Source organism: Triturus cristatus, chromosome 7 (assembly GCF_964204655.1).
Source record: "Triturus cristatus chromosome 7, aTriCri1.1, whole genome shotgun sequence".
Lineage (NCBI taxonomy): Eukaryota > Metazoa > Chordata > Amphibia > Caudata > Salamandridae > Triturus > Triturus cristatus.
In genome coordinates, this window is record NC_140590.1 from 1289122943 (window position 1) to 1289149264 (window position 26322).

General features: G+C 44.9%; 1 protein-coding gene across 1 annotated transcript in view; it reads left to right on the top strand.

Annotated features, from left to right (window-relative positions):
• LOC146811907 (coronin-1A-like) overlaps positions 1-26322 on the top strand; it is a 190891-nt gene that overhangs the window by 86914 nt on the left and 77655 nt on the right. Inside the window, exon 3 of the mRNA XM_085618864.1 lies at positions 16539-16661. Coding sequence (XP_085474990.1) covers positions 16539-16661 — 123 coding nt within the window. The remainder of the gene's footprint in view (positions 1-16538; positions 16662-26322) is intronic.

Sequence of the window (26322 nt, forward strand, 5' to 3'; positions counted from 1 at the left end):
TGATTCATGGCTTCTTTCTTCTGGACTGCAGTCTCAACGTGCTCCTCCTTTCAACAAACTTGTACAAAGGCGCTGACTTCCCTGTAATGAGCAGGGCAAGGAGTAACTGAGAAGCACAGTATATCGAGAGCGCTCTAAAAGGCCATGAAATTCGGAGTAGGGACTTTGTTCATCATCATCATATCCAACCTCTCTTCCTTTATTATCTGACTGCGGCAAGTGGCCTTATACACCAAAACGCCCATTTTGTCCTTGGCTATGTCTGCCTTTTCTTTGTTTATTATCACCCCCAGGCCATAGCTTGGAAGACAGACTCCATTGCCTTTGACATTTCACCCTCTTGGGCGATTTTAACCTGCATCTCGAAATACCTGTTGACCCCTTCACCAGTAATCTGCAGCAGACATTGGATATTTTCAACCTGCAACAAAGCGTCAAGCTGCCCACTCATTCCCTTGGTCACACCCTGGATGGTGTCTGTTCCAATTTCCCAGCCATCTCCACCTTACCTCCCATTCCCCAAATCTGGACTGATCACAGCCTGATCCTGTTCCATATCCTCAACATCCCCCCTTCTAACTGCAAAAAACCAACTCTCCAACACATTCACTCCATCAATTGGAAAACTGTTCAGGAAAGTTTTATCTCTCATCCCTTTTCCCCTACTAACGCCCCCCCTTCCTCTGGTAACATCGATAAAGATGCAGTCTCTCTTAACAACTGGCTTTCTCAAGAAATCTCAAAACGATGTCCACCTAATAAAAAAGACAACACCCTTAAGAAAACGAAAATTAAAGCCCCTTGGTATACGCCTGATCTTACCGCCGCACACCTACTCTGCAGGAAAGCAGAACGTAAATGGCGTAGATCCTACGAAAATGACGATCGGAACAACTACATTTTTCAGAGGAAAAATTATCTCTCAACCATTAAATCAGCAAAAAGAACCTACTATGTAAACGCCATTAAAGAGGCCAGCCAAAAACAACAAACCCTCTTCTCCATAGTAAAATCTTTCACCAAACCAAAAGCTCTTCAACCAGAGATCCCCCCGTCCCAAGAACTGTGTGATAAGATCTCCGACTACTTTGAGGAAAAAATCAGCTCTATCCACACAAACTTCCCCCCTTCCCCTCCGGTGTACTCAATCTCGGAGCTAGACAAATCTCGCCCGACCGCAAACAGCCTTAAACTTTTCACCCCGGTGACCCTAACTCAGACCAGAGAAGCGATCCTTTCATGCAAATCGGGCTCCCCTTCTGACCCTTGTCCCCCCAAGATCCTCCACACCATCATTGATGAAATCAACCCCATCATTAATGAAATAGTCAACCTCTCCCTCAAATCTGGCTCTGTCCCTCTCGCTTGGAAAAAGGGTGTGGTTAAACCTCTTATGAAAAAGGCAAACAAACCCCCCTCTGACTTAACTAACCTTCGTCCCATCACCCTGCTACCTGCGCTGGGCAAAATAACAGAACAGTTAGTCCATAAAGAGCTCAAGTCCTTCCTTGATGCCCACAACCTACTTCACCCCCAGCAATCCGGTTTCCGGTCTAGACATTCTACCGAGACCGCCCTGATCGAGCTGACCGATACCATCAAAAACCTACAAGATCAGAGGAAGAAGGCCATACTGATCCTTCTCGACCTCACGGCGGCATTCGATACTATTTCCCACTCCATTCTGCTCAACAGACTTATGGACATCGGCGTCACAAACTCGGCCCTTGCCTGGATCAGTTCCTTCCTCAGTGACAGATCTCAAACCGTCTCACTGGGTCCTTTCCAATCGAAAGAGAAAAAGATCTCCTGTGGAGTTCCCCAGGGCTCCATTCTTAGTCCCCTCCTATTCAATATATATCTCATCCCCCTACTTTCACTTATAGAATTGTTTGGCATAACTGTCACGTCTTATGCTGACGATACTCAGCTTGTCATCCCTCTCGACGACAATTCCAACTCGGCCGAACTTAATCTCAAGCGCTGCCTCACAGCGGTCTTTCAATGGATGGACGCCAACCATCTCCGCTGCAACTCGAATAAAACCGAGATCTTGCCCATTGGAAAGAATGCATCTTTCAGTCCCGCCCTGTGGTGGCCTGATAACTCTGCTGCCCCACCTCAGACAGTTTCATCGGCCAGAAACCTCGGAGTTATTTTCGATTCCGATCTTTCTTTCGATTCCCACGTCGCAACTGTAGCAGGTAAATGCTTCGGCATTATAAAATCCATGCGAAAGTTCTTTGACTTCCTCCCGCTCGATTCCAGAAAGACCATTGTGGTAGCCCTCATACTCTCTCGAGTGGACTATTGTAACGGCCTCCTGGCAGGGACCAAAAAGTCCACCCGACTGAAACTGCAAAGTGTCCTGCACACTGCCGCGCGTCTTGTCTTAAAACTCCCACGCAAATCTTCTATCTCCACTGCCCTCAGATTCCTTCATTGGCTCCCCTTGCACAAGAGAATACTCTTTAAAATTCTCGTTATAGCCTTCCGAGCCTTCAACAAATCCGGCCCAGTCTACCTGTCGAGACGCTTCCCTCACTACACCCCGGGTCGCACTCTCAGATCCTCTCAAGAAAACCTCATGACCCCCTCTAAATTCAACCTGAAGTCCAAAGGCGGAAAAACACTCAGTACCCTGGCTATTAGAGCCTGGAACAGTATGCCAAGGCATCTTAGACTTCAGACGCATGAGAAGCTGTTTAGGAAGCTCCTCAAAACGTGGATTTTTAGTCTCTCTGATGACTGGACTAAAGCAGCCATTTAGTCCCCCACCACCTTTCCAGTGATCTGGTCCCAGGTTTTACAGCGCCAAGATGCTCCTTTTGGAGCGAACGTTTGCGCTCTATAAATACCTATCCAATATCCAATATCCTTTCCAAGTGCAATCAAAACCTCTGATGGCACTGAGACATTGAACACAGACTGAAATATCTTCTCCTGTTAGGGTATCACGTGATGTTTTTTCTTCAATGCAAGAGGTATGGATGGTCCTCTACCAAGGATGAGGACCCGGCATCTAAAAGCATCCCTTGCCAGTAAAAGGTCATTATGCACATATTGTGCTCTGTGTCGGTATTCACATTCCTCTTGAAAGTAGTTCTCAACCTCGAAAGAGACACAACTCTGCTACTGCTAATGGTCGGCAAATTCCTTTCCTTTCTTTTCTTTTCTTTTTTTTTTTGATAGGGTCTCCTGGGATTATGTTAGGGGGTTATGAAATGGAATGGCATTGGGGGAGGCTTTATTAGGGCAATTCAGGCTCTATATAGAGCACCGTTGGCACGGCTTAGACTGAGCGGGGGGTATACGGCACCGGTGACAATTAAGCGAGGCACAAGGCAGGGCTGTCCATACTCGCCTCTCCTCTTCGCCTTGTAAATTGACCCTTTGATCAGTAAATTGGAGGCTAGCAACAGAATTAACCCTATGAGATTTCATGGGTTGGAAACAAAAACGCTGGCTTATGCGGATGACATCGCAGTGGTTACCTTTAACCCTCAAGACGCCCTAGCTGCAATTGAGGCAGAAGCCCAAGCCTTTGGCTTGGTTGCCAGGTATGCACTAAATAGACTGAAGACACAGATAGTTAAAAATAGGGGGGCCGACTTGGATGACCCACGGGTGGTTGACTCAGCTGTCTATCTTGGCATTGATATTACACCTGAACTGAGGAAGTTAGTAGAGAGAAACATCGAGCCAGTAATAGGGAAGGCCCAAAAGGATTTTGATAGACTGCATAAACTTAATATGTCGTTGGTGGGACGCTGTAATGTGGTCAATATGGTTTTCTTGCCTAAAGTACTTTATCTCGTTAGGGCCATACCGTTAGATTTCGAGAGGCAATGGTTTACGGTGCTTGAACATATTGTGAATAGGTTTATTTGGGCTCATGGGAAAACAAGGAGGGCCTTGAGGTATATGTCACTGCCAAGGGAAAGAGGAGGCTGGGCAGTCCCAGACTTTAAAATGTATTATTGGGCTGCAGCCTTTCAATATATGTGCGGGCTAATCGGTGGGAGCGCTGTGGATCCCTGGACTAATACAGGGTCACCAGATATATACAAGTTATTGCTAGGAGAAGATGCTGCTAACTGCTTTATGACATTCAGCGAGCCCAGCTACTTTAAAAAAACAAGATTCAAAACATTAATGGCTACATTTAAAATCTGGGCAGCGTTTGGCCTAGGGAAAATTAGCTTTTATACTCAGTTATATAGAAATTCCATGTTTCCGGGAATTTTCTCTGACGCAATAATGATGGAGTGGAAGGGCTGCGGTCTCCGGAAATAGGGGATCTAATAGGGCCGAAGGGAATTCGCCCATTTAACGATATCCAACGAGATTACGGCATTAATAAGAGTAATTTTTTTAAATATCTTCAGCTGCGTAGTTTCTTAGGTGGGAAAAAGGGCAGGCTGAATGGTTTTCGGAAAGTTACAATTATTGACGTTATAAGAGAGGGGGAGAACTGCACCATTAAGAGAATCTATGCAGAACTGTCACCATTCAAGCAGGACGATTTGGATAAGCACGGGAAGAAGTGGGCTGACAAGCTTGGCATAGATCTAGATCATTTTTTGGACTTTCTGGAGCTGGGCCAGACTATCTTGTGCTCCGCGGGGCTCCAAGCTCAGCATTTCAAAATAATGTTCTCACTATATCATACACCAGCTAGGATAGCACAATGGGGGGGGGACATGAAGGAATTAGATGCCCCCGCTGCGATAGCTCAGATGCTGATCTAATTCATGTTCTCGACTTGCCCTCGGTTGTAAATCCTGATGAGAGCAATTGAAAAATGTATTGAACAAACGCTGAATTTAAAAGTCTCTCCTACTCCAGCTTTAATGCTTCTGGGGATTAATAATAAGGGAATGCACAATCCATTTTACCACTTCCTGTTTCTCGCCATGGCTGTTCTACGTATCTGCATTGCCTCTGCCTGGCTGGATCAAGCAGCCCCAAAGTTTCAGCAATGGCTTGCTAAAGTGCTAGCTACCTATAATCTTGAAAAAGGGATCTATGAGACAATGGGTAAGAGAGGGAGAAAGCTCGGCAGACGCATCTGGGCACCTATCTATAGATGAGGAAGATTTGATTGATAGTAGATCCTGATTTCGCTCAAATAGGTAGATTTTCAATATTTTTGTCTTAGAACGTGGGTATCTGATATGATTTATGATTGTACCCGAGATAATGACAAATCTGTTTACCCTTGTTTTTAGGATGAAATGGTTTTCTCTGTCTGTTTTGGTCTTTTTTTTTCTCTTTGCTTTTGTTTATTGGATAAAAATATTTAGTTGGCTTTCATGAATTTGTACATATTAAGACTATTATATTATTCCTCAAGTAACAACTGTATGTTTACCATGGTGCTGTATTAAAATACATTTTTATAAATAAAAAAAAAGGCAAATTCCTTTCCAAGGTGGATAAAAGGAGGGATCCCCCTTATATTTCCTTGAGTTGTATGGGAAGCGTTTCTCCAAGGGCAAAAACGAAATCCTGTATTTCCCCCCACGGCAAAAACTAGCAAAATACACAATTACTGATGGGGAAGTTTCCAATCCAATCCAAACATGCTTTATTCGACACATAGTCATAAAAGCACATAAAAATATGGTATTTACAGTGAAAGTGTCACTGAATTGTACACAGAAGCCTGTTTGGTCAACGATTACAGTTTGTGTGTCCATAATAGTTCATGGATTCCTGAAGCAATCGCTGGGTTCACAAATAGTCAAACCTAACACAAACAATTCATAGCTTAAAATAGTTTATATAAAAAATTCATAATAAACACTGTAAATGGGAATATATAATATTGGGGAACATTAAAATATGGTAATTGATCCAGATGTCTAAAAATCAATAAATAAAAGAGTATATTAGCACAGTTTAACAAGGCATATTTTTAAATAGAGATGGACTTTGACCTAATTATCCACATCCATCCTAGGTATCTGGCAACTGCTAAGAATATAGGGGATGAGATATTCGTACGCAGTATTTTTTCAGCTGCCAGACTACATCTTGTCCCCAAAGGTTTATATACAGGTCTCAGCCATACCCTGCGAGGGGTTTCGTAGGCTGGGCAGGCAAATAACATATGCGCAACTGATTCATTGGCCAAGCAACTAGGACAATTACTCTCACATGCTTTATTCCACCTCGAAGTAAAAGACCTTAGGGGCTGCGTGCCCGCTCTCAGCTGAAAGTTGAGCTTCCTATCTAGAGGTTTGGTGACAGTGTCCCAATATGGTTCATAACTCGAAGCGAGTTTGAACTCCAGGAATTTTCCTGTTAAAGAGGATGCATCGCTGGCACTAAGGGCATTTAGTGTAACCATATTCCAATATTTTTCTTTTAGGGCCTTCTTTGTTGGACAGCAAGCTGTAGTAGGTTCGTCCCAGAGTGTTGAAGTTTCTGTCAGGTGGACATTCTGTATACATAATTTGCATGTGCCCATGGCTTCACACAGAACACTTTGGAGTGTTTGTGAATCCCATAAATGTTGAAAATCCTTTCAAAATATGGAATTAACCCTATTTGGGTACAAGAACAGCGACGTGTGACTTATCACCTATGGGGCACACTAGGCAGTCTTTTACAAAATGTTCCATTGGTTTATCGATGACCATCCCCAAAAATGCTCTCCCTCCCTGCACTGTCCAAATGCCCCTCATGAGCCAACTGCACTGCCGCTCACTACCACCCTGTATACATGGTCAGTTCATCAGCCATATGCGTGTAGGTGCCTTTTCCACCTCTACTTTACTGTCTTTAGGCCATCGTTCATACATATAATTAAACACAATCATTAGGTAACTATCCTTCCTCAACTCTTCTATTTTCCACAACCTACACTCCATTAGACACATTCTACACAGTACCTACACAGTACACGTGCACTCCCATACAGCTTCCAGTGCATCATCAGTGACACTAGGCATGGGCAAACGTGATAAGCAGGTGCTTGTCCAATTTTTCTTGCCAAGGACATATTACAGTTTCAAGCTGAAATGATGGAGACGATATTTCCATTTACCTAGCCCCTTTTGGACTAAAAAACTTTTTTTTAGAGATATTTGGCTGCATTGCAATATGTTTGTATTAACTGTGATGTATGTACTTTTTATGCACCGGAAACAATGCAAAATAAAGTTTGTGAGACTGAAGAGACTGAGACTAAACAACTTAATGAAAGGTTTATGATCTGTAAGAAGAACGGGTTCTGTTTCCCGTAATTACATCTGGAAATGGCACAGCCCCCCACCAACAGGCCAGAGCTTCTTTTTCTATTGCAGAGTGAGTGGATTCTGCACTCCCTTTCGCTTGCGACACAAACTCCAGAATTTCTTCACGCCCTTTGTCTTGTAGAACTACACCCAACCCACAAACACTAGCGTCTGTCATCACTATGTTCTTTCCGTTGGTATCAAGTGGTTTTAAGGGTTTGACCTGCACAGCCCATTCTTTTACTCGTTTAAAAGCTTTCCGGATTCCACACAGACTTCTCGTTTTTCTGTATTAACCGACTCAGTGGAGCTCTGGTGTTAGCAAAATACGACATATGTGGTGCATAAAATTCAGCCAAACCCAAGAAAGACCTCCACTGCTAATTATTCTCTTAACTAAGGGCCTCCCTGATTGCCATCAATTAGCACCCCCTAGGTTCAGTGGCTCTAGCAGATATCCTGGGATCTATGTAATTAACTGCTTCCACTGCAGCCCTTTGTTTCTCTTTCTTTAATGCCACGCCATTGTTTTTAACAATAGACAATACTCATCGTATGCTTTTACAAACACTCACCCTGAAAATAAGTCACACCCATATCATCACAGAATAAGATGTGCATGACTGTTTGAAGACAGCTAAAGCTGACATCAACCTGAAAGGCATCCTTTTGTATCAGAAAGCTCCCCAAGGATTCACAAAAATGTTAAATGGCACAACTTTAGATGTAGTTCTACCAGGTGGTAGGGTGAGGACATGTTCAACATGATGAACACTGTTGCCCTCTGGAGTAGTCATTATTTCCGTGATGTTGGGTAGCAGACAGTGAGCCAGCTATATATTTTTGTTTAGGTCACACAATCCGAAACATATTTTTAGTTCACCACTAGTCTTGTATATCAACACCACTAGAGACAGCCACTCATCATCTAAATTCTCTTCAGTGACTTCCTGTTCCTACAATCTCTTTAACTCTTTCCATAAATCCCCGTGCTCTCGTTTAGTGCACACTTGGCGTGACTCTACCACTTTGTGCACACAAGGCATGACTCTGTTGTTGAGTTTTACTTTGTGGGCAAAGTCTTCTCTAATTTCTTCAGCAAAAAAAAAAACTTTAGGCAATTTCCATCCCCAATTGTATTCAGACATTTAGCTGATCGCTCTAAAACATATTATTTGATCTGGATGGGTATGGTCCAAAAATATGTTCAGATTTTTCTGCTCCCCCCACCCCAACAGCACAGCACATAAATAGTTGCTCCGTCAGTGCTGTTGCCTTTAAAGCACCCATTCCCCTGAAACTATCCAACCAACTCGGTCAATTTTTCCTCACTTTCAAACATTTGTACTTTAGATTTAGACAAGGTCACATTCTTGAACTCTTCCACACCTATTAAAGTGTATACCTATTATACCTACTTCTACATCTTCAACTTTCAATACACAATTCATTTTCCACTATGGAGTATGGATTTTCTTTCTGTTCAAGGATAGGTTTTTAGCTGGAACCGAACCACTCCAGTACAAAATCTTTGCTTTAATACTTTTCCCATTTGGTAAGTGTACAGTACAGTACAGCACGTACGCAAAGTTGAAAACATTAATTTTAAAGCGTGCTGCAAAGTTACGCCTGCCTCAAGGAGTTGAAGCGTTTTGGCGCAAATACCAGTCTACAAATGTTAGTAGATAGGGATTTCTTCAAAATCCATGGGTGGTTGCATGGGAATGCCCAGGTATCATCCATGGAACACCCCCTTGACACAAAGTACTGTGGTTTACTCCAGTCAACTTTCCAATGCACATCCTGATTTGCGTTGGAAAGTAAATATCACCACAACACTTTGCGCAGGGTTTGCTTTACAAAAGTAATGCAAACCCGGTATAAAGTGTTCATAAATCTGGGCCCTCTCATGGAAGTCGATGTAGGGAATAAATGTTTGTTACATTTCATACACCTGAAGCAAAACTTGTATGCAGACAGATTCCTTTGTAAAGTGCACAGTATTGCATATGTCTTGCTTGCATGTTTGGACATCTGTTTCCCTATAACTGTACATCAAGCCATTGTGTGGTATGCGCCTACCTTGAATAAATTAAATTCAATGGCATGCTGCCTGCAGGTAGTGGTGAGGGCACTGGCGGTTACAGAGAAAGCCTCTTGTGTGATTAATGCGTGACACAACAGTGCCTCGCTTATCCAACCCATATGGTGGCTGGACGTGGTGAAGTGCATGCCAGTGTTTGACCTACATCAGCAGAGTGTGTAAGCAGAGACTGAAGGGCCGACGTAAAGTATTCCACAATCAGTGACAAAGTTGAAGGGAAAGGTTGACGGGAACACTGCTAAATAGTCCACACATACAGGAAGCGCTAGGGCAATGCAGCTGAGTGGTCAGAATTTGGCTATGATGCACAGGATGATTACGCTTCTCTGAAACAGGTGTGTTTTCAGGGGCGTCTCCTCCGTTTGAGCAGAGGAGTGTCCCCCCACTGGTTAGAATACCCCTACATGACCCAGAATGAAAAAATAAAATTGTATTAACTTTGGTTTATTATCATTTTATTTTTCAACATAACCCCGTCCTGACGCTCGTGTCAGGATGGGGGCGGCCCGCTGCTGAGTGACTACAGCAGGGAGGAGGGTGGGTAGGCTCGGCACTTTTCAAAGTGTGCATGTCTTTTTGGCCAGGCATCTTTCTACGGCCAGCCAGACATGCACACTTTGAAACCTCTAACCCAGCTGTCCGGAGACAGCTTGGTTAGAGTAGGTGCAGGGCTCCAGGGTCCTTGGGAGTGGTGAGTGAGGCTGCTCTCTCCAATCAGGGCTCTGCTCTCACAGCATGAGAGCAGCACCAGGATTGGTTAAGGAACTTCTCAGGGGATCACACTGCAGGAGAAAATCGTGCAGCGCGGACAGGGTTGATGTTGGACATGTCATAGGTAAGTATTTTTCATTTTTTCATTTTCACCCACCACCCATTTACTTGCCACACCACTCCCAATAGATGCCAGCCGCCACTGTGTGTTCAGGAACAGATTGCTCAGTTTTGGAACCTACCCAGTAGTTGCTGGTGAAGACTGAACGAAATGTAATGCAACTCTGTAAGATGAAGCAGTTTAATCTTGTAAACCAAGTAGTAATTTAGGTGCATACAATGCAGCCAATGGGCAGCAACTTCCTTTCTAGAATTAATCACTGTTTCAACACAAAAGCCCACATTCCTAATAAATACCCAAAGATGTTGCCTTTGAAAAAGAAGAATTTGTATGGTTTCAAAAGAGTTAAAGACTCACCTTTTCAAAGCACACAACATCTCAAAGCAATAGGAAGCACCAATCCAGAAAGCCTACACCAAGCTCCCCTTACCACACCTCTCTGTGGGCCTGCAGCCCCGTACAGTGCTCCGTTCCCCTCTCGACAATGTTTACACTTTACAAATACCCATCAATATACCTGCGCATGTGCATCATACCCGTCTTTCAAAACTGAAACAAATTAGCATTGAAGACAACATCTTGAAGACATTTAAATCTTTTTTATTTAAGCACTTCCAAGAGCTGTCTCTTCACTCCTCCAGGTCAGACAAGTTGTTGTCACGCAGAGTACCGCAAGGCTCTTTCCTGGGGCCTGTTCTCTTTAATATCTGTGTTCTCCCATTGTCTGCCCAAACTGGATCATTTGGATACCATTTGACATCTTATGCCGATGACACAAAATCAATCATCCAACAGGACTCTGATGCTCAACCCTCCTTTGCACATCCTAAGAGCTGGTTGGCAGCTGTCCATCAGCGGGTGAGTCACAATTATTTAAAGCTCAATGCCTACATATCTGAGCAATCGCTCTTGGGCAATGATGTCTCTCGTTTCAATGACGACTTGCGGATGCCATGCACTGGAGCGCTTCCAACGCAGTAACATCTCTTGGAGCAATACTAGACCAGGAAGTTTCCCTAAATGCTCCAGTCCAGGCATCAACAAATGCTTGTCCTTTCACCCTTCGCTAGCAAAATGCATGCTCCAGTGGTAGCTGTGTGCTGCCTACAATTGATGGCTGATGAAAACCTCTATATGGGGCTACATAATGACCTACTAGCAGCCCTCCAACAGGGTCAGAATTGTGTGGCCAGGCTAATGCAAAGACTTCGCAAATTTGACTGTGTCGGAGGCGCAGAGGAAGTTGCACTGAATGGCGATAGATAAGAAAGTGCAATATAGTACCCTACATGGCACATAGATCTTTTTTAGACTCGAAAAACCAGAAGTGTTTAAACTGCTGCAAATGTATATTCCCCACCACAATCGCCAGTAAGGATTTCCACTTCCCTTCCACCGGTTTCAAAGAAATCATGATGAAGGACGTTCTTTTCAATATCTAGTCCAGACCTTGTGAAACAGTCTCCTCCTTGAAGTAATGAAAGTAAGAAACTAAAGTGGCTTCTTATAAACTTCACATACTAAGCACGCTTAAACCGACCATGCCCACTGCTGTCCCCTCCGCAGTGCAAGCCCTTGTGCTTACTCATCCAGATTGGATGTATGTAATGCTTATGGCTCCGTTTTTACAACTTGGGGCATTAGAACACAGGTCAGTAAAACGCCGGTAAGTACTGCACATGCCATTTTTGGCCTACTTACAACACGGTACTTTACCACACAGGTATTTCTTTTAATTATATATGTTTAAAGACATTTATGGGTACGTAAGGTTAAGGGATTCTTTTTAGGGTTCAGGCTGGGTTGAGGTAATGGGTGATAGTTTTTAAGGTTCAGGGGTGGGTAGAGGTAAAGGGAGGTAAAGGTTTTTAGGGTTCAGGGGTGGGTAGAGGTAAAGGAAGGTAATGGGTTTTTAGGGTTCAGGGAGGTAGGACATTTGCTTGTTAGTCAGATTGGCGTGGCAAATCTTGTGTTATTTTAAACTAGTGCAAGGACTTAATCCTTTGATTCTGGGCAAATCACTTAATCTCCCCGTGTCAAACAAAAACAAGCATTTGCAATGCAATAGGTCTCGCAGTTACACGAGTTAAAGCTATTGGCATTGTAAATGACAATGCCAATAGGCATTGTTATTTGCAATGTCAATAGCTCAAACTCGCGTAAATGCGAGACCTAATGCATTGCAAATGCTTGTTTCCTTTAACCTTGATTCGGACCCCATTCCACACTCGTTGGCCACGCGCCCATTGACTCAGGATCACAGTTCCTATATTTTTCCTTATGCTCTTCAGCCGCTGCTGGAAGGTCAGGCATAGGAAGGACTTAGTGGAATTTCTGCCATGCTGAGGGCCAGTTTAGGGATAAGGCGGCAGGAGTGTTGGACAGGAATACAGCAGGAGTGATGGACAGGAAGGCAGCAGGAGTGATGGACAGGAAGGCAGTAGGAGAGATGGACAGGAAGGCAGCAGGAGTGATGGACAGGAAGGCAGCAGGAGTGATGGACAGGAAGGCAGCAGGAGTGATGGACATGAAGGCAGCAGGAGTGATGGACAGGAAGGCAGCAGGAGTGATGGACATGAAGGCAGCAGGAGTGATGGACAGGAAGGCAGCAGAAGAGATGGACATGAAGGCAGCATGAGTGATGGACAGGAAGGCAGCAGGAGTGATGGACATGAAGGCAGCAGGAGTGATGGACAGGAAGGCTGCAGGAGTGATGGACAGGAAGGCAGCAGGGCAGGAGTGATGGACAGGAAGGCAGCAGGAGTGATGGACAGGAAGGCAGCAGGAGTGATGGACAGTAAGGCAGCAGGGCAGGATTGATGGACAGGAAGGCAGCAGGAGTGATGGACATGAAGGCAGCAGGAGTGATGGACAGGAAGGCAGCAGGAGTGATGGACAGGAAGGCAGCAGGAGTGATGGACAGGAAGGCAGCAGGAGTGATGGACAGGAAGGCAGCAGGGCAGGAGTGAAGGACAGGAAGGCAGCAGGAGTGATGGACAGGAAGGCCACTGCTGTGGCGATGAACAGCTTTCCTAGTGGACTTCCTGAAATCGTCTCAGAAAGGCCTGGGAAATACTTCTGGAAATCTGGTGGTTTTGGACATTTTTAACCTGGAAACTCCTTGGTGCAGTTAACTCTGTCTAACATGCATGCCAAAAGACCCAATTCAGGCGGGAGACTCCCGAATTTGAAGCCAAAAAAGGCTTTCTTTTAGCTGTCTCTGGCCTAGAACTGTCTCTGCTTCAATTTCAGTGACTGGGGATTTGTTTTGTCAATACCCCCGCTCTCTTATTCTAAATAAAACATTGGCATGTATGGTGTGATGAATAATACCATACGGTGTCGACGATTACATGTTTTTGGATTAAATATTACCAGAAGGCAGCAAGCGCTCTCAATTCTATGAAAAACTTTCACACCAACCACTACCAATCCCTTCAGTCTCAAGCAGCGGGTTTTGAAAGTATTTCAGGCGTAGGCACGCAGCGAGTTGCTTCCCAGGACTGTCTCAGCAGTGGGGCATCCATCTATCTGGGGGACCTGTCATGTGAAGTCAGCAGCTCCCTCGGGTTGCGGCTTGGAGACCCCGTGGCTTCTAAGAACGGATTAAGTGACAGCAGAAAACAAGGCATCTGGAGCCATGTTTACTTTCTGTTCCTGTGAGTGGTTTCAAGACCCGTGAGTCTAGTGCAAGGTTAGGAAAACGCAGACCAGCAACTGCTAACCCTCTCTATCCCTATTTGACACACAGACTAATCATTTCAAAGAGATTCAGGGTGCTGCCAGAATATTGTGATGTGAACAACTGGAAGTTAAAATATTGTTTCTATGTACATCGTTTTTTCCTTCGGTATGTAATATTGTGGGGCATAGTCTATTGTAATATAGTGAGGTTTAATATCGTTGCTGTGTGATTATGTAGTTGTGTTTAGCATTGCGGGATTCCTTGTGGCAGAGTGAAACGTCTTCAACAAATAAACTTGTGGAGTACGGAAACTATCAAAGACACTGGCGGAAAGCAGCTGATAACCCTGTAGCTGCAGGGAGGAGGAGGAGGTAACACTAGGACTAGAAACATCCAAGAAGCCGACAATCCTAGTCAGAAACAGAACAAGAGAGATTATAAAAGCGCGATGCTGAAAGCCAAACTGTAGTGCATTTTTGTGGATGTATATAGACGGAGGTTCAGATATTAGCATGTTTGCTCATGTGTATACTGCGTTCGTGTGGTGTAACTGTGCGCTACTATGTGTGACCACCCACATGCGTTTGGTACGATTCCTTAATAACATTTAAAATAAGCTTTCGCCACGCGGCCGCGGCCACGAAAGTGAAAGTGATCGCGATTGCGATCTCATGCTGCCGAGGAACGACACATGGCGCTGCGCGCGTGCACGTTCACGTGCACTGAAGCTTTAGGCCACGGCAGCACTTTGAAAATCCCAACTATAAAATGTCTCTCCGAGCCAGCGCAAGCGCTGGGGCTCAGCGAGACCTAATGAATGTGTTCTCATGTAATGCAACTGGTGCTATATAAAGCGCTCTGATACCCGATTCGGGTCAAGTTCGCACTATATAAAACTCTGTAAAAAAAAAAAAATCCTTTCTTCTCCGGGGTTTTCATAAGAAATTAGAAGAGGGCTGAGTTGCTGTCTCCCACATGCCTTGTAAAAGGAGTCTTTGTCGGCCTCTCCCATAGATCCTTCGTATTGGAATTGGATACAGGCTTCACAGATATCGGAGAGGGCCTGGGCCATCTTTGTGTTTTTGCTTTGTTTCTTTGGTTGTACCCTTATGCCTTTGTGTAGCAGGGCCTTTTTTTTTAAGTGCTATGTGACATGTAGAAGGGGATGACACGAAAGCGTTCATCTATTGAGGTATATCTTTGTATTTTTAGAATTTTCATCGAGTTTTCTTGTCATTTTAAAGTGGGAATTAAGGGGACTTGTCTGGATCACAGGCTGACTGTCCAGGTCCTTCCTGGGGATCTCGACCCTCCTTGAACGTTCTGCCCCATTGTGCAATAATTCTAAGCTATGACTCAGTCCTCTGGCCTGCACTTTCGTAGGTGGCCACTCATGGTGCACAGGGTGAGTTTTATTACTTACTCTGGTCTTTGTTCTCCCTCAGGTCAGAACACCACCAGATGTGGGTGGTACAGTGGCCACTGCCATGCCAGATCATTCCTGAACCAGAGCACTAGCAACCCAGGACCAGTTTCGTCCTAGGTAGGGTTCATCAGCCAGGTATAGCTGTGTTCCAGTGAGATGTGGTCCTGAGTGATTACTAGTGCTGAGGGAGGGCTTGGCCTGGTAGTTCGGGCTGGTATTTTCCAATTGCATCAAGGCCAAGACAGGTTTGCATATGAATAGTTCCAATCTGAGGTGACATGGTATACAAAGTAACAATGGACTGGGATGTGGCCTAAGTGATTACATGTGGCTGAGATTAATTCAAGCATCCCACCCATCACTTTTTTGTATGCTTCAGTGTGGCATCCTAGGTGGGACGGGTATGCCCAGATGTGGGTCCCGTGCACACTTTGCCACTAGAATCAAACTATGCCTGATTGGTAAGCCCTGATTAGGGCAAAACTGGTCATAGGTTGCCTATATTGCGGTTCAGGGAGTACCAGGCCTGGCAGTTCAGGCTGGACTGTTTCCTTTGGAGCAGGGTGATGACTCATTTGAATATGGCTGTGTCCAACATGAGGTGGCATGGTTGCAAAAATAAAGATGGTCTGGGATGTAGTCCAATTAATTCCCAATGGCTGGGATTAATTCAAGCATTCCACCCATCATTCTTTTGTATAATTCAGTGTAACCCCCTCCAAGCCAGCTGATTTCCCTGGTTATGAGTTCTGATCACACTATCCACTGAGAATTTGAGTGTACCCTCAACACCTGTAATCCTCACTGAGCTTCTCATGTCCACACCTCTAATCAACATTGTGACCACTTGTTGACAGTAATTTTATTTTCCTCATGCCGTTGTTCAACAGGATCTTTCAGGTCTATAAAATCCTCAGGAACCTTCAATAAATCTCTGCTCAGCCTCCTTTAGTCTGTGTTTTCCATTTGCCCCATTAAGGTTTCATTCATATTTTAAAGGTTATTTGTATTACCACTAATTGTGTTTAAACTTCAAGTAACTTTCTGTCATAGTCTCTGTGTTTCGAATGGATACAAAATAACTTTAACTGGTTTTCCTTAAATCGTTTTCTCACTTTTGGCAAATGTAATTCTTGGAAAAGATGCACATGTTCCTTAATCTCCTTCTGTTGTTTGCTGCCATGTGATCTATAAACGAGTTACATTATTAATGATAATGCTCTCAATTTTGTTTTCTCTCACCGCAGACAGGACGTCTGGATAAATCACAGCCTGTGGTGTGTGGCCACACAGGCCCAGTCCTTGACATTGAATGGTGCCCTCACAATGATAACGTCATCGCCAGTGGTTCAGAGGACTGCAGCGTCATGGTGAGTTTATGATGCCAGTGTGGGGCAGGGCGACCAACAATGAGACCAGAACATTATACCACTGATCATCTATTCATCAGTCAGATGTTTCAATGGGCGTTGAGTGTCCTTGTAACATGCATGTAGATCGTTCTTCTCCCTTCCACCATTTCAGTACTGTTGCATGAAACCCAATTGTAATGTGTATTCATTTCTAACGATATACGCTGGTCCCAGCCCTTCTGAACCTATCCCCTGATAGCAAAGTAAGTAAGTAAAATTTTATTGTGTATGGTTAATTAAAACCTTTACAAAAAAGTAAAATTCAAAAGAGCTTATTCCATTTAAATAAATAATTAAAAAAGCATTTACAGAATGATGACTTTTTTGTTTTTTTTGTAGAAATAAAGTCCAACTTTCATTGTCTATTTTCAAAGTCATTTATTCCAATAAGTCTTTAGGTTTTGCCCAATAGGTCACCTCTTTTTTCGTTTTTCAGCAGAAGGAGACTAGCTTTCTGAAAAAATCTGGTGGCCCTGCAAGCTGTCTGCAATTGTTGGCTGTTCAATACTAACATAGCTGCCGACCGACATGTTCTAATTTGAAAAAGGCGGAATATCTGTAGGAGATAATACCGTCTCAATTTACTCAGAAGGGGACAGATTCACAGGACATGAATCAAGGTTTCTTCAGAGAGACCACAAAGCCTCCATATGTGAATAGGAGATGGAAGTAGAAACAGCATCGTTCTTGTGGGAAACCTCCGTTCCTCCTCTCCTTTTGAGGGTCTCCACACTTTGGCACAGAGAGATGAGAAGAGTCCAAACAAGATAGTTGGCAAAATGAGGACAAACAACAAAAAATTAGGTATATTGTGCCAAGAGTCCAGGTATTCCCTAATAAGTGGACACAGGTTTGCCCTAGCAATCCTAAGGTGCTCTTCTAGGGGGTAGTGTGGTCGAGCAGCCTTTGTCGTGGCCTGGAATCCTCAGGATCGTACGTTGCTTAGAATGGTCCATCTCTCGACACCACCACCGTCTGAAAGTATATAAACAGACTCCATGGGGTGGTCAAGCGGGGGAAGGGAAGGAAGGGGACAGCAGGGAGGGAGACCTGGAAAGAGAACAAGACAGGTATAAACAAATAGGGAAACCGTACAGTACTTTCCTGTCCTACCCTGACCCCTCTGGACTTATAAACAGAATTCAAAGAGTTGTACCTGTAAAGAAAGAAAACCTTCTCTTCTAATTCTGTCAGTCTTACTGGCGTGTCGTAGTATTCAGCTAAATCTGGTGAAAGAATACCATTATCAGCAGTTTTATCAACACCATGTAATATCAAAGTTTGAGGATTTACATTAGATTCCTCTACATACCATATGAACAATCCGGTATGCTGAGACAGGGGTGCGGAAGAGCTGTCCTCCTGCTCACTCTCAATACCCCTGCTAATGAACACACAAAGAAACAAACATGACTCCAATAATCATGAAACGAATATCAGAAACAACAGGAAACAACTCCGGCCCTCCGGCACAATGTGTCTTGCTTAGAGCCCGTGATCCATTGGGTGCAATCCCTATGCACAAGGAGATTTCAAGACAGTCTCTATCCTTTGTTATACAAGGATTGTTCCCTTTCTTATGAGGCGATAGGTACCCCACACATGTAGTTCACATGACCCAAAAAATCATATAATCAAAAACCGCCAATTGCTCCTGGCGGTGTATAATAGGCAACCAAATTGTTGAAGGCTATGAACAAAAAATAGCGTTTTCCCCGTAAGAACTGATGGCGGTTCACCAACAGGGGAAAACGTGTCTGGGCTTGCCTTCCCCTATATACCAAGGAAGTATCGTTTTCCCCGCAAGAACTGATGGCGGTTCGCCAACAGGGGAAAACGTGTCTGGGCTTGCTTGTCCCACTATACCAAGGATTTTGTCACACAGCATTTGCACACCATAGAGGAAGACCCCTAAAGGAACAGCACGGGTCTCTCCCTCTGTGAGTGCCGGAATAGGGCTCCGCTGGACGTTGCTCCGCAAGGAACCGTCAAAGTGGTTCCGCCAACGGAGCAACAAAAGGAGCAGCGTGGATCCCCCAAAACTGCCACCACTAGGAAATGAGCGTGGCACTGCGACCCAGAGGATTGGAACAAAAGAGTCGGTGCACGAGCACCCTTACCAGCCTCCTCGATCAAGCAGTGTGGCTCCTCAAGGAAAAGTAAGCGACATCGTTCCGATGCCCCGGAAGAGTTTTCAAAGAGACGCCTCTGGCGCGTACTGACGTCGCCAACTTCAAAAACGCCTGAGGTTCATGGGACTTGTAGTTTTCACGGGCGGCTATTCTGTTTTAGCGCGCCGAGTCAGTGTTCTCCTGGTGCCCCTCCGGTGGGGTGCAACAGCCTTAGGCTTATCAGAGAGGAGTATTAGACATCCACAAATACACACAACAGTCAAAAAATAAAGCACACAATTCAATAAGGACATCGACACCAATTTATAAAAATAACACATATCTTTATATATGTTTAGGCACCAGAATCAATCGATCAGGTAAGTAAATTTTGCAAGAGAAATACTTTTGCGTTTAAACAGTAGACAGTGTATTTTTTCAAAATCGGCAGCATTAACTTCCGCTCGCTACTTAAACACCATGTGGAAGTCTTTGATTTATTGTCCGAGCACCTGCTAGACATGCTATTCTTAACGGAATCTTGGCTTTCCCAAAATTCAGTGGCCATTCCCGCTTTGGCCCTGCCCCCAGGCTTAAAGAACATGGATAGAGGGTTGGGGAGAGGTGGCGGAATTGCTATAATCTATTAAGACTGCTACACCTGCAGCTTTACCCAGGAAAGCATCCACGATTGCGAACACGCTCTTTTGAGGAATAGCTCTAACAGCCAATTTCACATTTTCTGGATTATCGATTTATTGCCCCCCGGGCCGTCTAGACTTTTTAAAGAAGCGATAGCTAACATGGTGAGCTGTTTAGCACTCAAGTCAGCCAATTTTACTATTATTGGCGATTTAAATCTGCACCTGGAGTCTGATAATGACCCTGACAGCCACGATTTCTTAAATGACATGGCGGCTTGCTAACTCCTCCAATTGCTCTCAGGCACCACTCATGAGGTGGGACATCTTCTGGACCCTGTACTGTCCAACATTGTGCTTCCACAGGCCTCGATATCCTTACCAATGGCCTAGTCTGACCATAACTTTATTATTTTTTAATTGCACCTTGCTGGTCCTTAAACTCTAGGTTCCTCGCAATCTGGTGTATAAACGCCCTTGGCAGAAACTTGATTACTCCTCCTTTCAAGACACTCTTGTCATCACTCAACCTATGTTGTCCGCAGGCATAGAGAGGTCTAGCAATTGCTTTGGAATATGGATCAATCAGGCATTGGATAAGTGTATCTCCGCTAAATGGACCCATCAGAAGAAAGCCCTGCCGCATGAATGGTTTGATGAGACTCTTACAACTGTTAGGAAAAACTGTAAAGTACTTGAGCGTACTTGGAGACGCACTTACAGTCCCTCAGCCAAACATGAATATACAAAGGCCAGGAAAACTTACCATAAACAGATACGGACAGCCTGTGCCGCACATCTTGCAAACAAAATTAATACCAGTAATGACCCCTCCATAACAATTTTTGCATTGTTAAAGGATATGGTGAAGTCACCTCAGACAGCAGACAACACTATTGTGTCTAATGCTCAATGTGAAACTTTGGCCACTAGTTTTTATTAATAAAGTGGTGGGCATCTATGACAGTTTTCAATCAAAGAGTTAGGCTATGTGCTAATGAAGGGAGCTCTGCTTGGCAGTAATACTCAATCCCTCTCTGCTTCTCCACCTATTCTGATGGAAGTCCTTCAGGCCCTGTTGACCAAAATAAAGTCAGGGTCTCCTTATGATCCCCTCAAACCGGAACTCTTCGTCAAATTCCAGGAATGTCTACTTCCTATTTGCCTGGAACTTATTAACCTTTGCCTAAGGACAGCACAGCTGTCACAAGCCTGGAAACATGCGAAGGTCATCCCGCTACTGAAGAAACCGTCACTAGATGCCTCTAGGCCGTAGAACTATCGTCCGATCTCCTTGCTTCCTTTCCTGGCAAAAACAACGCAATATTTGGAATCCCATTGTATATTGGATTCCTCACAAAATGGTTTCAGGACAAGACTCAGCACTGAGTCAGCTCTACTGACTGTTACGGAGCAACTCAGAGCTTGTCTGGATGAGGGCAGTACAGCTGCACTCATTCTGTTGGACCTTAGTGCTGCCTTTGATACGGTCTCGCACAACATCCTGCTTCATCGGCTGCAGGAGATCGGCATTACTGGTAGTGACCTTGCCTGGTTCACTTCCTTTTTGTCTGACAGGTCCTTTCAGGTTATAGCCCCTCCCTTTCGCCCTCAGAGACACCCACTCTGTTGTGGCGTTCCTCAGGGGTCGGCATTATGTCCGACACTGTTTAATGTCTAGATTCGACCACTGGCCGTGGTGGCCAAAACCCACAATATCTTTCTGGTGTCATACGCAGATGACACGCAGCTGATCCTATACTAAGGATCCCCGCCAGGATGCTGCCAAAGTTTGAGATAATCTATCTGCCATAGACATCTGGAAATGAACTGTCTCCAGCTTAACTCATCCAAAACAGAGATCCTCCTATTTGGCAGAGACTCTCACCTCTGGAGAGAGAAGTGGTGGCCGTTGATGCTTGGTACTCCCCTGGTGCCCGAAACCTTTGTAAAAAAAAACCTGGGTGTTTGGTTTGATAATGCCCTCTCCTTTGAGGACTATGCTAAATCCATGGCAGGTACATGCTTAGGCCTACTGTGTGGTCTTAAACCCATATTGGGTCTGTTTGACCCCCACACCTGTCAGTTGGTCGTCCAAGCTACGGTTCTGGCCAAGCTGGATTACTGCAATGGTCTGCTGCTGGGATCCAATAAGTCCGTTATCAAGAGGCTACAGTGCACCATGAATGGGGCAGCCCGTAATCTGTTTGCTCTGCCTAGATATAGTTCTGTCTCAGGCCTACTGCATCGCCTTCATTGGCTGCCCTTGGAGCAAAGAATCCAGTTTGGAACGCTCTGCATCACACACAAAATCTTACAGGCGCTGGTCAGGCTATTGTGAACAATCTTTGTCATTGCTACACCCCAACCCGAGCCCTTCGCTCTGCTGATATACATCTGACTCATGTGCTGCGATTCCGTAGGGCCAGAGCGGGGGGGCGCTTATTTAAGGTGCTTGCTCCCGTCCTTTGGAATTCTTTGCTACTCCCTATCGGAAACATCACTAATCTTCTGTCTGTAAATCCTTAACATAACATAACATACCATAACATTTTTCTGAAGCTGCAAGGTTATCCTATAGGAGGAAAAACAAGTATGTCATTCAGGTACAGTACAGTGACTTACAAGACCAGTCTACGAGACTTGAGGTATATGTTATGTTTATGCTATTGGGACAGGTTCAAGACAGCATCAGCAGGTCACTTTCAGCAGCACTAGGGCAGCCGGGTGCAGTGGTATAATTCAGCGTTGGGTGCCCAATGTTAGTCAATTGGAATCGGTCTGCGTGAAAAGAAGCTGCAGGTTTCGACTGTGAGGCCAGTCAGGCTGAACCAACAGGAGGGTTCAAGTTTTGCGATATTAGGGGATGTGGGGACACTGGTTGTCCTCTTCTCTTCAGGCCGGGGCGGCTGGGTGCAGAAGGTTTTTGAGGTGTTAGATTTCTTCATCCGGGAGCACTCGCAGTTTAAGTGCCTTCAAGCAGAGGCTGCAGGCGATGCTGGGGAGTTCACAAAGGGTGAAACCAAAGTGGACTCTTGAGGGGTTGGGGACCTTCCTGACACCATTGGCCCACTTCGACATGGGCTGGGGAGCTCGGTTGCAGTGGTGCTTGGTGGCGTCAGGTTTTGGCGGTTCAGGAGTCCTCACATTTCTTCTTGGTTTGCCTGCAGGATGCAGGGGAGCAGTTCAGTCGCTCCACAGGAGGATTTGAGTCTTTATTGAAGACAGGCCATCCTCTCTGACTTTGAAGCAATGATAGCTGCAGGAAGAGACGTCTTTGGCGCAGGTTTGATGGGGAACAGCAGACAGGTCGGCAGGGCTGGTGCCAAGTCAGTTGCTCTTCAGTCTTCTGCTTTCGCGGCTCTTCAGCATCCTTCTTCTTCGTAGGTCATCAAGATCTGCTTTTCTGGTGCCAGGGACTTTCCTAAATACAGAATTTAGGGGAGTTAGGGGAGTATTGGGTGGTAGCTAATGGGCTACCTTCCTCGTGGTCAATACGCCCCCTATTTGACCACTTCCTGTTGGAAATGGGCATAACCCTGTCCCAGATTTCCTAGGTTTGCCATCACCAACATGGCTAATTCTGAAAAATCGCCTCCACTTCAGATAGCCCACCTTAGGGGTTGTACTGGGCTGAGGGTGGACATGCCTATCTGAGTGTCTAATTTTCCCACCTGTCCAGGTGCCAAAGGGCTCTGGAAAAAGGAGGTCAGCTTCCTCTTCTGTGAGAGAAGCAAAACCCTCTAAGGGGTCCTCTGGGTGCATGTGTTAATAAATCGCACACTAGCATCAGTGTGGGTTTGTTAATATGAGATGTTTGATACCAAACATCTCTATTTTCAGTGAAGCCATCATGTACCCGGGGAACTCGTTTTCATCAGTGTCCAGCACATGTACTCAGAATGGCTCCCCTGTTCACTTTTACTGGCAGCAATGGAGCTGACCAGCACAGGGGCATTTCTGCTCGTGCAGATATGTCCTCACATGTAGTGTATCCTGCCGTAGGGATGTAAGACCTGCCGGACGGGTGATTTACCTGTACTGCATGCAGCGTCGTTGGGCATGGCACATAGGGATGTGGACCATGTCGTGGTTTCACTTTTATCTGCACCAAGACTGTCTGTATGTATTTGGAGAGGAGTCCTTTATGGTGGCACAAATCGTGCTGCAGCCTTTAAGTTCCCTTTTAAGCCTCTTTGCCCCAGGGGTACCATTTACGAGGAACTTACAGGGGGTGTTAAATATATTGCCAATGGGGGTACCATTGCACAGTTTTTGGGTAAGAGATCTGGAACTGGGGACCTGGTTAGCAGGAACCCAGCACCCTTTCAGTTGCAATCTCATCAAATACCAGGCAAAAAGTGGGACTGAGCATGTCAACAAGCATTGCAAATGCAGTAGGTCTGGCATCTGTTGGAGAGGAGCTATTAGCATTACAAATGGCAATGTTTTTACCAAACCATGTTGCCGTGTGCAGGACCTTATGTGGCTAAAAGACCTCTTTTGGCCACATATGGTTATGTACACAGCAAAATGGCTAGGTCAAAAAGTATTGGCATTTATAATGCCAATAACTCCAACGCCAACAAATGTGAGGCCTATTGCATTTGTTATAGAACTGCGACACACACAGAAACACGTTTTTATAACAGTAAAGTTGGTGTAGTCAACTGAGACCAAGCAATGCACACATTATCAGGAAGCAGACGTCACTTTATTAGTCTTAAACATATGCAGGATTCTGACTACACAACATTGTAATACAGTACATACATTAAGTTGTTATTCCTGTTACACCAAATTTTGTATTATGGTTACAAGCTCACTGAAATATAATGCCAATTGAATCAGCAGCAGTATTTCCAGTGAGCTGCGAGAACTCTGCTTTCCTACCTCATTCTTTGTGAGCCAAATAGCAACACAAATTGTTAATCTATTAGCTACATTGCCTGTTATTTGGTCTTACGTTGCTATTCTGGGCTCCTGTAGCCATTCATTTGGGGTGAGGATAGCTTCCATGCCCCTGTGGTGTAAAGTGCATATTAACTCCAGCAAACTAACTCCCCAGCAGTCTATGAGATGATTAAGTGAACTTTAAAACTGTCAATGAAGCTGATCTTGGTGGAACTAAATCCACAATTTTTGGGAGTTTGGTCTTTTCCCCTCCCTAACTTTTGTGACGAGGGCCAGCCCTACAAAATGAGTAGTGCATCACATGGTTCTCAGAGTAGCATGCTATGCGCCAAAAAGCGCTTCAACGCCTCGTTAGGGGTAGTAAGCGGTGTATAAATAGTTACATGCGGATAAGGAGCAGCTTCAATATTTGTTATGATTGAGGAGGCTGACTTTTTTCGATTTTGACGTTTCTAATGTCAGTGTAAACTTTTAGCTACTAGAATGCAGTTTGAATTGTAAAACTATGTGCATTAAAATACAAAGTGACATGAAATAAAAACACCTGAGTGGGCTAACATCAAAAATACCATAATGTGTTACCTCCCATGCTTTACAATTATCAACCACCCGGGTTGGTGGGGGAAAGAAAGACAGTAGGAACACAGCCCCAGTAAGAGGTAACGACAGGTGGGAAGGGGGGACGTGAATTTGAAACAGACAAGAAAAGAAGAAGTAAACTTTATTAAACTACAGGCAGAATTGTTCTGGGAGGGCGGTTGGAGATTGCAAGCTAGCCATCCGAGAGATAATTGTTTACGGGAGTGATCGAAATGAAGGAAGTTGTGTGAGCCGGCCTGAAAAAAAGAAAGGCTGGGCCGCTATTGCTGCTGATTAAGAGCAAGCAGCGTGCCTTGGAGCTTTATAAAAAATGTATAAAGATGTTGATATCGAGCTGGGCGAGCCGTGTCCCCCCCCCCCCTTTGGTTTAAGATTAATGTGGCGTTGCGTGGTACGGGAAAAAAACAAACAAGAGGTGCCTGTGTCTTTTGGCTGAAATCCTCTCCTCCTTATTTAGCTCTCTTGTCTGCCAGTTCGGCATCTTGCTGTAATGAAGAAAGTAGTGCTGACTTTCCAGACAGCATGACTCCATCTAATGTGGCCGGTGAGGCAGGCTTTAGTTCAAGAGGAGCTACAGTTGCTACAGCCTGCACCCTGCCTTGAACCGTGGAGCAAGCCCATGAAGCGCGCGAGGAGGCACGCAGAACATCGTTCGCAACTGCTGCCCGACCAACCGAATGGTCATACATTTCAGGTAGAACACCCGGCAGGCAACCGGAGCTAGCTGAAGAAAGACCAGGAATGCAGCTCACCATGGCAGTGAGGAAGAAAAACCCCACGCTTCCAGGATGTCGGGACAGCTCAAGACGCAACCGAGGTCAGAGGCAAACCACACAAATAGCATCACCTGGCTGGGGCGCCAAAGGTAAACCAATCAAAGATAAGAATCTATACCGGTATATATTTTTTGTGACTTTAGGCTGCGCTGTACTGCTTCCGGTCACCAGAGTGTCCTCCCCCACCACGTATGCCTGCAGTCAGCAAAACACTGTCTCTGTAGAGGAAGGAATGATAACAAGCAACAAGGGGCAGAAAGCTAGATAAAAAACAGAGTTCTGCCAACCAACTGTTGAAGACTGAAAGCGTAAACCATACTTAGCCAGTGCTCCTTTGACTTAGAACGGAAGTGACATATGGGCCGGCAAACTAGTTAGGAGGCAGCAAAAATGAGTGACACTGATGCAAATGTATGGCAGGCAGCAGGTGGGACCAAAGTTTTTTTTTTTACTACAGCAGGTCTTGCAACAGCGCACGTGTGCTGCCTAGGCTTGACCTAAAAAGGACACTTTACTAAACCAACCCTTTGGACTTCATGCTGAGGAAGCACATCTCCTTGCCAACAATCTTTACAAC